Below are 12,442 nucleotides of genomic sequence, written 5' to 3'. Positions count from 1 at the left end.
GAAGGCTAAGGGGTTTCCTGGGAGTCTGATAACCTGTATGGGGGGGAATTGGTTTGATTGCATCAGTGTGTCTGCCAGCAGAAGCAGATAGAGAAGGCAGCAGAAAAGCTAAAGAGGCAAGAAAAGTATTTGATAATATTGCCCTGAGAGAGTGAAGAGGGAATTTTTTTTTTTTTGGCAGAGTGCTGGCTAGAAAGAGGCTTCTAACTGTAAGCAGAGAAACTCACTCCTATTGTTAGATTTCTTACTGCTTTCAGGGAAACAGGACTTAGTGTATATTCTCTGTAAATAAACAACAGTGTATCAAAAAATACATAATTTTATTATCAATTTCTACTCCTAATGGAAACAACCTGCAAGACCCTGAGTATTGGCTAAGCCAGTGGTTTTCAAACTGTGGGTCGCGACCCACTGCTGGGTCACAGAATATAAGGCCGTTAAAAGACCCATCGGTGGTGCTGCCCGGCTAGTCCCTACCATGCTGTGCCTCGGAAGCGGCCAGCAGCAGGTCCGGCTCCTAGGTGGGGGGGCCACGGGGCTCCGCATGCTGCCCCGAGCACAGGTTCCGCACTCCCATTGGCCGGGAACCAATGGGGGGGGGGAAAGGGGAGAGTGGCTCTGGAAGGGAGTGTGTTCTATAGACACAGATTCTTCTGCCTCATCCTTGTCCCAGTCTTGTCTCTTCTCTATTCCTGGCTCCTTGTCCTAGTCCCATTCTCATTGCCTACCCAGTCCCAGTCTCCACTCCTCAGGCTTCTCATCCCGATTCCAATCTCCTGGCACAGCCAATCATTTTCTCCCACTTTGGGCTCACTGAGTTTTAATTTCACTTCCCACTCCACAAGTTTCTCTCAGCATGAACAATTTCAGCCTGAATGGTTAAAATTTGTACAAAGTTATAAGTAATTGAAAATGGGGTCTTAAAATGGGAAGGGTCAGGCAACCTATCAGCCTCACCTATAATGGGGCGGGGGAGAGACACACACACACACAAAATCATCACTCAGAAAAACGGCATTTCTAATGCTGGATTAATTAGAAAGTGCTAAATGAAATAATGTTTGGTAAGAACATGACTAACACTTAGGGCTTGATTTGGAGAACAATTCCCACCCAGTTGGAATTGTGAGTGCAAACTGAGGCCATATCGGCTATTAAAATATCTTAGAATATAGTACTTTGTCATTCAAGTTCTAGTTGCACCAAAATCTACTTAATATTAGTGTATTATTTTAACTGTGTTTTCTACTCTCTTTTCTCAATATGAGATAGTACAACAAAATAAATGACCGGATTAATGCCACATTTTAATCTGTTTTACAAAGGAAACTGATGTTATGCAATGCCAATTCATACAAGAATAACTGCCTTTTTAGTGTAAATAACAAAATGGGTATTACATTGCGTTAATTCACAGTGAAGCTTACTTTTCTGCCTATTTTCCACATAGACCATCTGTGTAATGAAATCATTCTTCCTTCCTCTTTAAGTACTGCTTTGTATAGCTATGCCTGGATCAAAACAGTCTTTTCAATGACTCAAATCTCTATTTCTCTTTCATCATCAGTATGTTCAGCCATAGTGGAAAAGGAAACTCAGTCATACAGAATGCTCTTCAGATTGCCAAATACTGGAAATAAAATATCCTATCTGATTCAGTTAAGCAACTTACAAGTCCCACAATTAATTTTTTTTTACAATTCAACAAAATATTAGAATCTTCAAATATTCAGAAATATGGGCTAAATTCTGCCCCAGTTATACCCCTGCAATCCCATTACAAGTAATGGAGTTACAGATATAACAGGTCAGAACTTCATTCCTTGTTTACAAAAAGAAATAAAATAAAACCACATTCATTTAAATGAATGGGTTAAACTATAAAAGTGTTACATTTCCAAATGTACAGCTATTACAGATTGTGTTCTTCCATATAGAATCAGACCTCTTTTTCCAACAGCTTCTTAGTTGATGTACTACTTAATTTTCAATTTAAAATTAACAAACCTTTCCAGTCAGCTTTGAAAGATCTTCTCCTCCTATTATTTGCATATCTTGCGTAGACTGATCATGCTGAAAGAAGAAAGATAATACTTTTAAATTGTATTTAATTATGTAAGTGTTAGAACAGAAAAAAATAAATAGTTTTGGATTCTTTGGCTCCTCTAATTCCAATTACCAATATTTTTATGTTAAGTCTTAGCACTAGTACATGGCAGAATCATTCTATAAGCTTGTCTCTTTTGGCCTGACATTCTTCTCCTTAATAGAGGATTCCTTTCTCAATTTGTCTCTATCTGCATGTGACATTATTTATATTTCTGCTCTCACCAATATAAACCTGCACTGAGGGTATTTAATTTTTTTTTCAAAGAAGTGATGTTCCTCTGTTCGTTCTCTCTTATTCTGATAGGTGTGGAACAGTATCTTTGCCCTTAGTGTGCCACATGCACCTCTTACAATAAGAAAGGGGAAATAAAAACAAGAGAAAATCATCACTTGATAAACACCTGTAGTGCATTTTCTTATTTGCAGAATCACTATGGATATAGATAGGACGCACCTACAGGTATTACTCATGATGAGTGGTAGGCTATTTAAGAACCAGTGCACTTAATTTATTTTGAAAAATAAAAGGATGCGTTGATTTTACAGACATCCCGGTCTACATGTTTCTTAATCGCTATACATATGGAGAAATGCAATTTAATCCTTTTTAACGGATTCAAATGAAATGTGTCAGGTCAACTCAATAAAATGAATATTCTGATGCGGGTCAAACTGACCTGAAACAAAACATTTCATTTTGATTATCCCACGGTAAAATTTGATTTTTGCAGAAACTGCATTTTTAATCAGAAAATCATTTAGATGGAAATTGTTCGAGCAGGTCTAATCAAAACCCACTAATATCAGTAGAATAGGACTGGACCACATAATCAGAACAGACAGAAAATTAATTTTTGATGGAAGTGCACAGATGTCTTAAATGAGTAACACAGATTAAAGTTAAAAAAAAACCAAAAAAACCCACCCCAAAACAAAAAATAGGCCTGCTGAGGAAGTACGCTCTTCCCAATTAAAGAAAGAAATAAAAATAATTGATAGTTTTTGCCAAGTCAGTACAGGCACTAAGCAAATACTTCATAATTTTAGGGAGAGCGTTACGCTAACTTTAAGAAACAGCTGCAGAACCAGTATTTTCTTAACGTGACACTAATTTATTAGTAACATCAGAAAACTGTACAGCTATGAAAAAAATTACAAAATGTGCAACTTTTGAACATTTTTCTTATATTTTATCAACTTCAAAAAAAAATTTTTTTTTTAAAAGGAAATAATAGTTTTCACAATTGTTAAAATCAAATGACCATGATTTATTTTAGAAATCAGTGCTTCCAGTTCGGTTTCTAAGTCCATAATTAAACACCTGTATAGGTGTACTGTTTTTCAAAAGTACTGAGTACAAAGATTGCAGGATACTCATCTGATATCCTCAGCTGGAGTTTACTAGAGAGACTTTGTTATAAATTAGTGGAACACAGCCCTTATCTGCATTTCTTCACCATCAACAATATGGATATATTCCACTTAACATTATATGCCTTGTGTGAGAGTCTGTGGTGCACCTCAAAGAGAGGTATTTCTTGCAGTCGAGGTGGAGAGGAGCTATGTTAGCTTCAACCCACTTTTGCACCCTCTGATCTTAGGCTGGCATAATTCAGACTGTCTAGGTGCCTATCTAAATTACAGCAGCCTTCCTGGACTACCCTAAGGGTCACAATGTTTTCTGAACACTCCACAGTGATACATGCTGCAGTCCCACCCACAACACAGCCTTCTCACCCCGAGCCTCGCCCCTACCTCAGGACATGCAAAAGGGGCCCTCAGAAAACAGTCTTACAGCTGTCTTTGCAGTTCCTTAGATGGGAAAATTCTCCGCAGCTGGATTGGGGGCTTTTAGATCCCCTTTATGCTGCTCCAGCCCCCTTACCCAGAGAAACAGGGACACAGTGGAGAGAGGATTGTACCCCTTATATTTTTAAATATAAAAGTTCAGTGCTTTTTTCTTAAAGAACAATGTAAAAGTAAAAAAAGAAAAAAAAATGCTTCCTAAGGAACTTTTTTAATACTAAACACAAAATGGAAAAGATATAGAATGTATTTTTTCTATAAGTTCTTTATATGAAAAAAACATCAAAAACATATAATAAACTATTTGGCCTAGAGCAAAATAGATTAGCCCTTAAAAATCCAGTGAACAGGTTGAAACAGCTATATAAGGCAAAGACACTTGAAATATCTGAAGTGAACTAGAATTGTAAGTGGAAATTTAATCATTCTTCTGGTTGAAAAAGCTGACAAAGCCTTGAGATACACTATACAACTTTTCTTGGAAAATTTAATAACAAACTGCTCACCAGAAAATTAAAGGAAAACAATGAAGCTATTTTGAAGTCCTATCTGCACACTACTAAGGATTTGATTACAGAAAAAAGACGATTACCTTTCGTAACTGTTGTTCTTTGAGATGTGTGGCTCATGTCCATTCCATTGTAGGTATGTGCGCTTGCCACATGCACTGGTGCTGGAAGTTTTTCCCTCAGTGATATCCGTTGGGGACCGGCTCTGGTGTTCTCTGGAGTGGTGCGCCTATGCCTAGGATAAGGCATGCCATCGGCTCCCCCCTCCCTCAGTTCCTTCTTGCCGGTACTCTGACAGAGAGGAAGGAGGGCAGGTCACAGAATGGACATGAGCAACACATCTTGAAGAACAACAGTTACAAAAGGTAACCCTCTTTTCTTCTTTGAATACTTGCTCATGTCCATTCCATTGTAGATGACTCCGAAGCAGTACCACCAGAAGCGGGTAGGAGTTCATGGACGTGTTAATTGCAACACAGCTCTGCAGAAGCCAGCATCATCTCTGGCCTACTGAGTGATGGTGTAATGCATCATGAACGTGTGTACTGAAGACCACATCGTGGCCCTGCAGATGTCCTGGAGAGGGACATGTGCCAGGAAGGCAATTGAAGACGCCTGCGCCCTAGTCGAGTGAGCCTTCACTATCGGTGGAGGCACAGCCTGCGCCAACTCATAACAAGTATGGATGCAGGTGGTGATCCAATTCGAAATCCTCTGAGAGGACACCGGATGACCCTTTGTCCTGTCATCTATCGCGATAAAGAGCTGGGTCAATCTGCGGAAGGGCTTGGTGTGCTCCAAGTAGAAAGCCAGGGCGTGCCTGACATCTAGAGTGTGCAGCCACCTCTCCTCATTGGTGGTGTGCGGCTTTGGACAGAACACTGGGAGGAAGATATCCTGGTTGACATGGAAGTGCAACACCACCTTTGGGAGGAAGGCTGGATGGGGTTGCAGCTGGACCTTGTCCTTGTAGAATACCATGTATTGGGACTCCGAAGTGAGGGCTTTAATCTCGGAGACACGTCTCGCTGAGGTAATAGCTACAAGGAATGCAACCTTTCACGACAAGTGGGAAAGGGAACAAGAAGCCATAGGCTCAAAGGGTGGGCCTGTGAGCCTGGAGAGGACCAGATTTAGGTCCCATTGGGGAACTGGGTACCAGATCAGAGGGAAGAGTCTTTTAAGGCCTTTCGGGAACCTGATCGACATCTCATGCAAGAATAACGATCTACCTGGATGTGAGGATGGAAGGCCGATATGGCTGCCAGGTGCACCTTGATCAAAGAGAAGGTGAGGCCCTGGTGCCTTAAGTGAAGCAGGTAATCCAAGATGGACTGCAGAGACGATTGGGTCGGGGGGATACTGCACTCCGATGCCCATGAGGAGAAATGCTTCTGCTTTGCCAGGTAAGTTGCTCTGGTGGAGGGCTTTCTGCTCTCCAAGAGAACCTGCTGTACCTGACTAGAGCAGGTTTGTTCCTCTTGATTCAGCCACACAGGATCCAAGCTGTGAGGTGGAGAGAGGTGAGGTTCGGGTGCTGGAGCCAACTGTGATCCTGAGAGAATAGCTGGGAAATGGCCACAGGATTGTTACTTGCAGGTCCATGAGCATGCCAAACCAATGCTGGTGAGGCCATGCTGGGACAATCATAATGACCTGTGCATTGTCCCTCTTGATTTTTGAGAGGACTTTGCTGATGAGCGGAATTGGCAGGAAGGCATACATCAGGTCTCCTGACCAAGACAGGAGAAAGGCATCGAAAGTGAGCCTCTGCCTTGGAGAGAACAGACTGATGAGTTTTTGTTCTGTCTGGTGGCAAACAGGTCCACTCGGGGAGCTCCCCACTTCCGGAAGAGCATTCTGATGACCTCCAAGTGAAGGGACTACTCGTGGTGAGAGAAGAAGGACCTACTGAGGCGATCTGCCAGCGTGTTCTGGACACCAGGGAGGTGCGAGGCTTCCAGGGTGATTGCATGCTGAAAGCAGAAGTCCCAGAGACAGAGGGCCTACTGGCACAGAGTCAACGAAAAAGCTCCCCCCGTCTGTTGACACAGAACATGGAGGCCGCGTTGTCCGTCAACACCTGGACTATCAGACCGGACAGTTGGGGAAGACAAGACTCCGCAAGCCAGATGGATGGCTCTGAGCTCCCTGATGTTTATATAAAGTGTGAGCTCCTCTCAAGACCATAACCCTTGAGTTCGCAGTGTACCGAGATGCGCTCCCCAACCAAAGTCAGCCGCATCTGAAATCAGGGAGACTGTGGGTCGCGGGCTCGCAAACGGCACACCTTCCAACACCAGAATCAGGTCAGACCACCACTACAGGGAGGTAAGTACTCACAGCAGAATCATGATGACCTTGTCTAGGTGATTTCTGGCCAGGGAGTACACCGACTCCAGCCACATCTGGAGGGGGCGTACTCTGAGTCTCGCATGTTGGATAACATACTTGCATGCTCCCATATGCCCCAATAATCTGATAGACCTGGGCAGTGGTGAGTGGGTGGGCAGTGACGCTGGCAATCAGATCTGACATTTCTCTGAACCTGGCCTCTGGCAGGAATGCTCTGGCTCATGTAGAGTAGAGTACTGCTCCGATAAACTCTATCTGTTGGACCTGGATCAACATTGATTTTTGTTTGTTTATCAACAGGCCAAGAGCTTGACAAGTGACTCTCAATGTCTCAACGCTGTGCTGAACCTGGACCCTGGAGCGGCCCTTGATGAGCCAGTCGTTGAGGTACGAGTAGATCTGGATACCCCAACATCTGGGGTAGGCTGCCACCACTGATATGCACCCTTGGCACTGTTGCTAGGCCAAAAGGGAGCACTGTGAATTGGTAGTGCATGGTCCCAACTATGAAACATAGGAACTGTCAGTGTCCGTGAAATATTGATATGTGGAAGTAAGCATCTTTCAGGTCGATGGCCGTGTACCAGTTTCTTGGATCCAGGGAAGAACTGATGGAGGCCAGGGAGACTATGCAGAACTTCAACTTCTTGAGATACTTGTTGAGGCTCCGCAGATCGAGGATGGGGCAAAGACCACCCTTGGCCTTTGGGATCAAAAAATAGCAGGAGTAAAACTCTTTCCCCCTCAAGCGCAGAAGGAATTCCTCCATGGCTCCCACATGCAGAAGGACCCTGCACCTCATGAGTGAGCAGATGCGTCCCCTGAAGAGGGACAGGGAGGGAAGGTGGGAGCAGGGGATAGAAATAAACTGGAGGATATATCCCCCTGCTGGAAGGTCGCCCTCGAGCACGCCCTTAAAATGCCTGCTTATTACCTGATTGGTTGAAGGCAGAGCTCGAATGAGTTGAGGGGGCCGGCTGATGACTCTGCCGGCACTTATAGTCCTGGCTCTTCTTGCAGAAGGGCTCTGATTGAGGCTGGATCCTGAACCTTTGGGACTGTTGTGGCTTAAACCGCTTCCTTGCAGGCCCCGGCACGTAAAGGCCCAGCAAGCGCAAGGTAGCCCTAGAGTTTTTCAGGCCATGTAGTTTACTGTCTGTCTGTTCTGAAAACAGTGCCAGGCCATCGAATGGGAGGTCCTGGATGGATTGCTGAACCTCCACCGACAAGCCCGACGACTGCAAGCAGGACACACACCTCATAGAAATGGCTGAAACCATCGTCCAGGTCGCAGAACCTGCCACATCCGAGGCCGCTTGGAGGGCTGCCCTGGCCACAGCTCTGCCCTCATTGAGGATAGCCAGAAATTCCTTCCTGGGCCTCTGGCAGCGAGTCCACAAAGTTGGTCATGGACTGCCAGATATTAAAGTCATAACAGCCAAGTAAGGCCTGATGATTGGCCACTCTCAGCTGGAGGCTGGACGTAGAATAAATCTTTCTACCAAAGAGATTGAGCCTCTTTGTGTCCTTGTTCTTAGGCGCCGATACCGATTGGCCCTGTCTATTGTATTCACTGGCTGCGGACACAACCAGTAAGCTTGTGGCAGAGTGGGTATAAAGATACTCGAACCCCTTAGTGGGGATGTAGTATTTTCTTTCCGCCTGCTTAGAGATGGGAGGCAGAGAGGAGCATGTCTGCCACAGGGCCTTAGTAATTTTCATCACTCCCTCGTGTACCGGCAATGCCATCTTGGAGGGGGCTGTTGCACTTAGCACATCGAATGGGGAGTGCCTGGGGCCAAGGCCCCCTCTGGATCACCAGAGGGGAATGCTGATGGCTCCAGTGGGCAGCCTTCACCTGCGGGCACGTTCTCCTTCTTGCTGTCCTAGCCCAAGGTGGGAGAGACTTGTCTGGGGCACCAGGACGGTACTGAGGCTGCCTGTCTACGCCAATCCTGTTGGCTGTCTCCGCAGACCTCCTTTGAGGCCCTTTATCAGGGCAATGGCTCTCGATGCCATGACTCTAGTGACTGGTGGCAGCGTTTGGCGGATTGGCGACAGTACCCCGGCAATCAATGCCTCATGCTTAGAGAGCGGCGTCGCTTCGTAGACCGGGAGCGGGAATGGGAGCGAGAAGATCACTGTCTCGGAGACCAACAATGTGCCCACGGTGATCCGTACCAGCAATCCGGAAACCGGTGATGGGGCTCCAGGTACTGGCATCTCGACCCTCCGGAACAGTGCTGTGGACTTGGAGAATGCCTCGGATGCTCCCGGCACTGGGACTCTGGGAACTGGTGCTGCGCCTCTGGAGGTCTGCGCCAGACCACCAGTGATTGACGCCTGGACTCCGAGGAACGCTGTCTAGAGTCCGGGGACAGATGCTGGGAACTCTGGCAAGTAAGCAGACCCACATCCGGGGGCTGGTGGCACTGTTCAGGTAAGCACTGGCAGAGCACCCCTGTGGCTGGGAGCGGTGCCACACTGAGGGAGACCACCAGAAGGGTGCAAAGGCAGGTTTACCCCTCGAATAGGGCACCTCAGTGGCCACCTTGGCGGCAGTGGAAGGGACAGTATGTCCTTAGTGGTCTGAAAGGCCTCTAGTGTGTATGGCACCGCCAGGTGACAAGTGCCTCTGCCACTTCCCGGGGTGGCGATGGGGTCTTGAAGTGGGCTCGACAGCTCAATGGGAGTTGGAGCCTGGCCACCGTTTGGAGGGGAAGAGCTGCCCTACGCGTGTCTTTGCTCTCCTCTGGTTCTCTCCTTCCCTTTATGGGACGTAGGAGAACGTCCCCTCCGGGCCTTTCTTTGCTTTTTAGCCAGTATCGGGGATGTGGATCGATGCCGGTTCGAGATAGGTGCCGGTGGCACGCTCCACACCGAGGCCGCGGTGCTTGGAGCAGAGTCCAATCTTGTCAGCCCCGCAGGTGGTGCGAGGGCCAACTCCACAAGGAGCCGTCAAGAGTCAAATGTCCTGCTCCATCTTGGTCCTCGGCCTGAAGCTCTTGCAAATGCGACACTTGTCGCTCACGTGAGTTTTCCCCTAAACACTTCACTGGGGATCACTGTCTGGCATAAGTTTTTTGCAACAGTCACAACATTTGAAGCCTGGGGACTGGGGCATGCCCCGTCCCAAGACTAAATCCCATATGGGACAAACTATTTCTAACTTAACACTTAAGGAACTACTAACTAACTATATACAACAAATTCACTACTAGGCACAGCAGAGATAGGAAAGCTTGTGAAGGCAAGGAAATGTTCCAGCACCATCACTGGCAGTAAGAAGGAACTGAGGGCTGCGGGGGAGACGGCGGCACCCCTTATACGAGTGCAGGCACCAGAGCTGGTCCCCTATGGATACCACTAAGGGAAAACCTTCTAGCACCAGTGCATGTGGCGAGCACACACATGTACAATGGAATGGACATGAGCAAGCACTCAAAGAAGAACAAAAGCTATCTATGAAATTTGTGCAGGTTTTAATTTCACACCACAATCAATCCATATGAACAGAAAGCAGCAATCTGGATTAAATCTTTCAATACCCCTTTTATGATCCTTCCGGTATGGCATGCAACCCACAACAACCTCTTCAACGCTACACAACATAAAAAAATATTTCAAATAGCTTCCTGGGAAATTTTGAACCCTTGGAGATGGATGGAATATAAAACAAGCAATCTGGATAAGAAAGATATATTGCTATGATTTGAAGCAGCAAAATGCTGCTTTCTCTTTCAGTACTTACAGGTCAGGTGTTTTGGCACCAAGTGCAAGAGAAGCACCTTTTGGAAAGACCTACATTACTGGAGGTCAAGTCAAGTATGGGAACCTAAGAAGTAAGAGAACCACTTCTAGCACATATTAGGCCTATCTCACCAGAATAACTATACTAAAATTTTACATTGTGTTTCCAAACTAGAACGGGTGGGATTCTTCCAAATAAAACACAAATATACAACAGCTATTATGGGGAACAGAGCCTTTCTGGCTTCAGGGTTAAGGAAAAGGAAAAGGAGAAAAACATACCCAGGAGGAGGGCGATTAATGAAAGACTGGACTTTTAAACTTAAAAAAAAAATCCCTTTCAGCAATTTCACAGCACTATTTCCTTTGCATATTGGTATTTTTGGCTTCAGCCAAAAGGAAGAAGCTAGAGCAGCATATTCACTGCTGGCAAACAGTTCGGTAAGTCTGAACACAAGAGCCATTCAGAGCACAGGGATTACAGTAGCCAATCAGAAAGAGAACTGCATCTTCAAAGACTAGCTACTGTGACACAATTGTACACAGTTATGTAAATCTGTGTTCTGATTAGCTGATAACTGATGTCAGAATACAAGAGTAAGTATTCAGTATGGCTATTGGGAACTACCATGTAGTAAGTAGGCAATTCAGACATCCAGAATCAATCTGGGTGCATGGAATTGCATAACCATGAAAAAACAACAGTCATGCATCAGTATCTATATATCATCCACTGGTTAGGAAAATTCCATTTCAGTACAAAAATCTGATAATTTATTATACAAACCTTGAAGATAAAGATATTTCTCATACATGGCTAACTCATACTTTAATACAAATACTTGACAAATAGTGACATTGCACAGCAGAATATAAACTTATAATAATAATGCATACAGAAAGGCATGGAGTTATGGTTACCATAGGAATTTCACTTCTGAATTTTCTGACTTCTCTGGATTTAGAATCTCAAATTAACATTGCACTAAGTCTTAAGCATCAAAAATTCAGAGAATCATAGATGTCAGAGATGAAAAAAACAATTAGATCATTCAACTGAAATTTAGTGCACAGGCTATATTTAGTTGCAAATCATCATGTTTGAATGGTTACCAACCAATGAGTCAAATTTTCTTTAGGAAAATAACTAAAAAGCACAAATGCAAAACACAATTAAAATTGATTATTTAAATCCTGGTTGCCTGTTTGTTGATTTAAATCACAGTTAAAATTGGTGATTCAAATAGTTTTGATTTAAATCAATCCACCATGCCCTCAAGCCCACACAATATCTGGACTTCTTTGAACTTCCTCCAGTCTATTAAACTTTTTCTGGCAAAGTAGTGCTTAAATCTGAATGCAGTATGCCAGGTGGAGTCAGACTAAAGCCACAAAGAATCTCTGCTATATGACATGATGCCTTTGTCTATGTATCATCAAAACTGCACTGATCTTTCTCTGCAGACCTATCACATTGCAAAGTCATGTCTAATTTGTGCCCACTCTTACACTTAGGCCTCTTTCAGCATGTTGCTTCCTAGATTGCTTTGCTTCATCCCATTGAATATCTATGTTTCAGATTTAATACATTTGGAGTAAAATACTTATTTTGTTCCAAGTGGAGTCTCATTTTGTTATTTCCAGCCCATGTTTCTAATCTCACTAGCTACCGTCTGACTAATTTCTATGTTCTAATTGAGGTTTACAACTCCTCCCCAAAATAGGATCATCTGGGAATATCATGCATATGCTTTTTACTGTCTTGTCCAGAGCACTAATAAGAGGTTTCCAATCCCTATGGTACTTCAGAGTACCTCCTCTAAACATAAAAACACTGCCATTTCTCATTACCCATTATTTATTGTCTTCTGGCCATCTTTCAAGCCACGCACACACACAAAAGTTCCTATCTA

The 12,442-nt window shown here is 44.5% G+C and overlaps 2 protein-coding genes across 2 annotated transcripts in view; one reads left to right on the top strand and one right to left on the bottom strand.

The window, feature by feature from the left end:
- LOC135981923 (myb/SANT-like DNA-binding domain-containing protein 2) overlaps positions 1 to 12,442 on the top strand; it is a 226,115-nt gene that overhangs the window by 95,485 nt on the left and 118,188 nt on the right. The window lies entirely within an intron of this gene.
- The window catches only part of PRTFDC1 (phosphoribosyl transferase domain containing 1), a 56,603-nt gene that overhangs the window by 8,989 nt on the left and 35,172 nt on the right, over positions 1 to 12,442 (bottom strand). The window contains exon 4 of the mRNA XM_005302803.4: positions 2,008 to 2,073. Coding sequence (XP_005302860.1) covers positions 2,008 to 2,073 — 66 coding nt within the window. The remainder of the gene's footprint in view (positions 1 to 2,007; positions 2,074 to 12,442) is intronic.

This window comes from Chrysemys picta, chromosome 2 (genome assembly GCF_011386835.1).
Source record: "Chrysemys picta bellii isolate R12L10 chromosome 2, ASM1138683v2, whole genome shotgun sequence".
In the NCBI taxonomy this organism is placed as follows: Eukaryota; Metazoa; Chordata; order Testudines; family Emydidae; genus Chrysemys; species Chrysemys picta.
The sequence above is the reverse complement of the archived record's forward strand: the minus strand, read 5'-3'. Positions and strand labels throughout refer to the sequence as shown.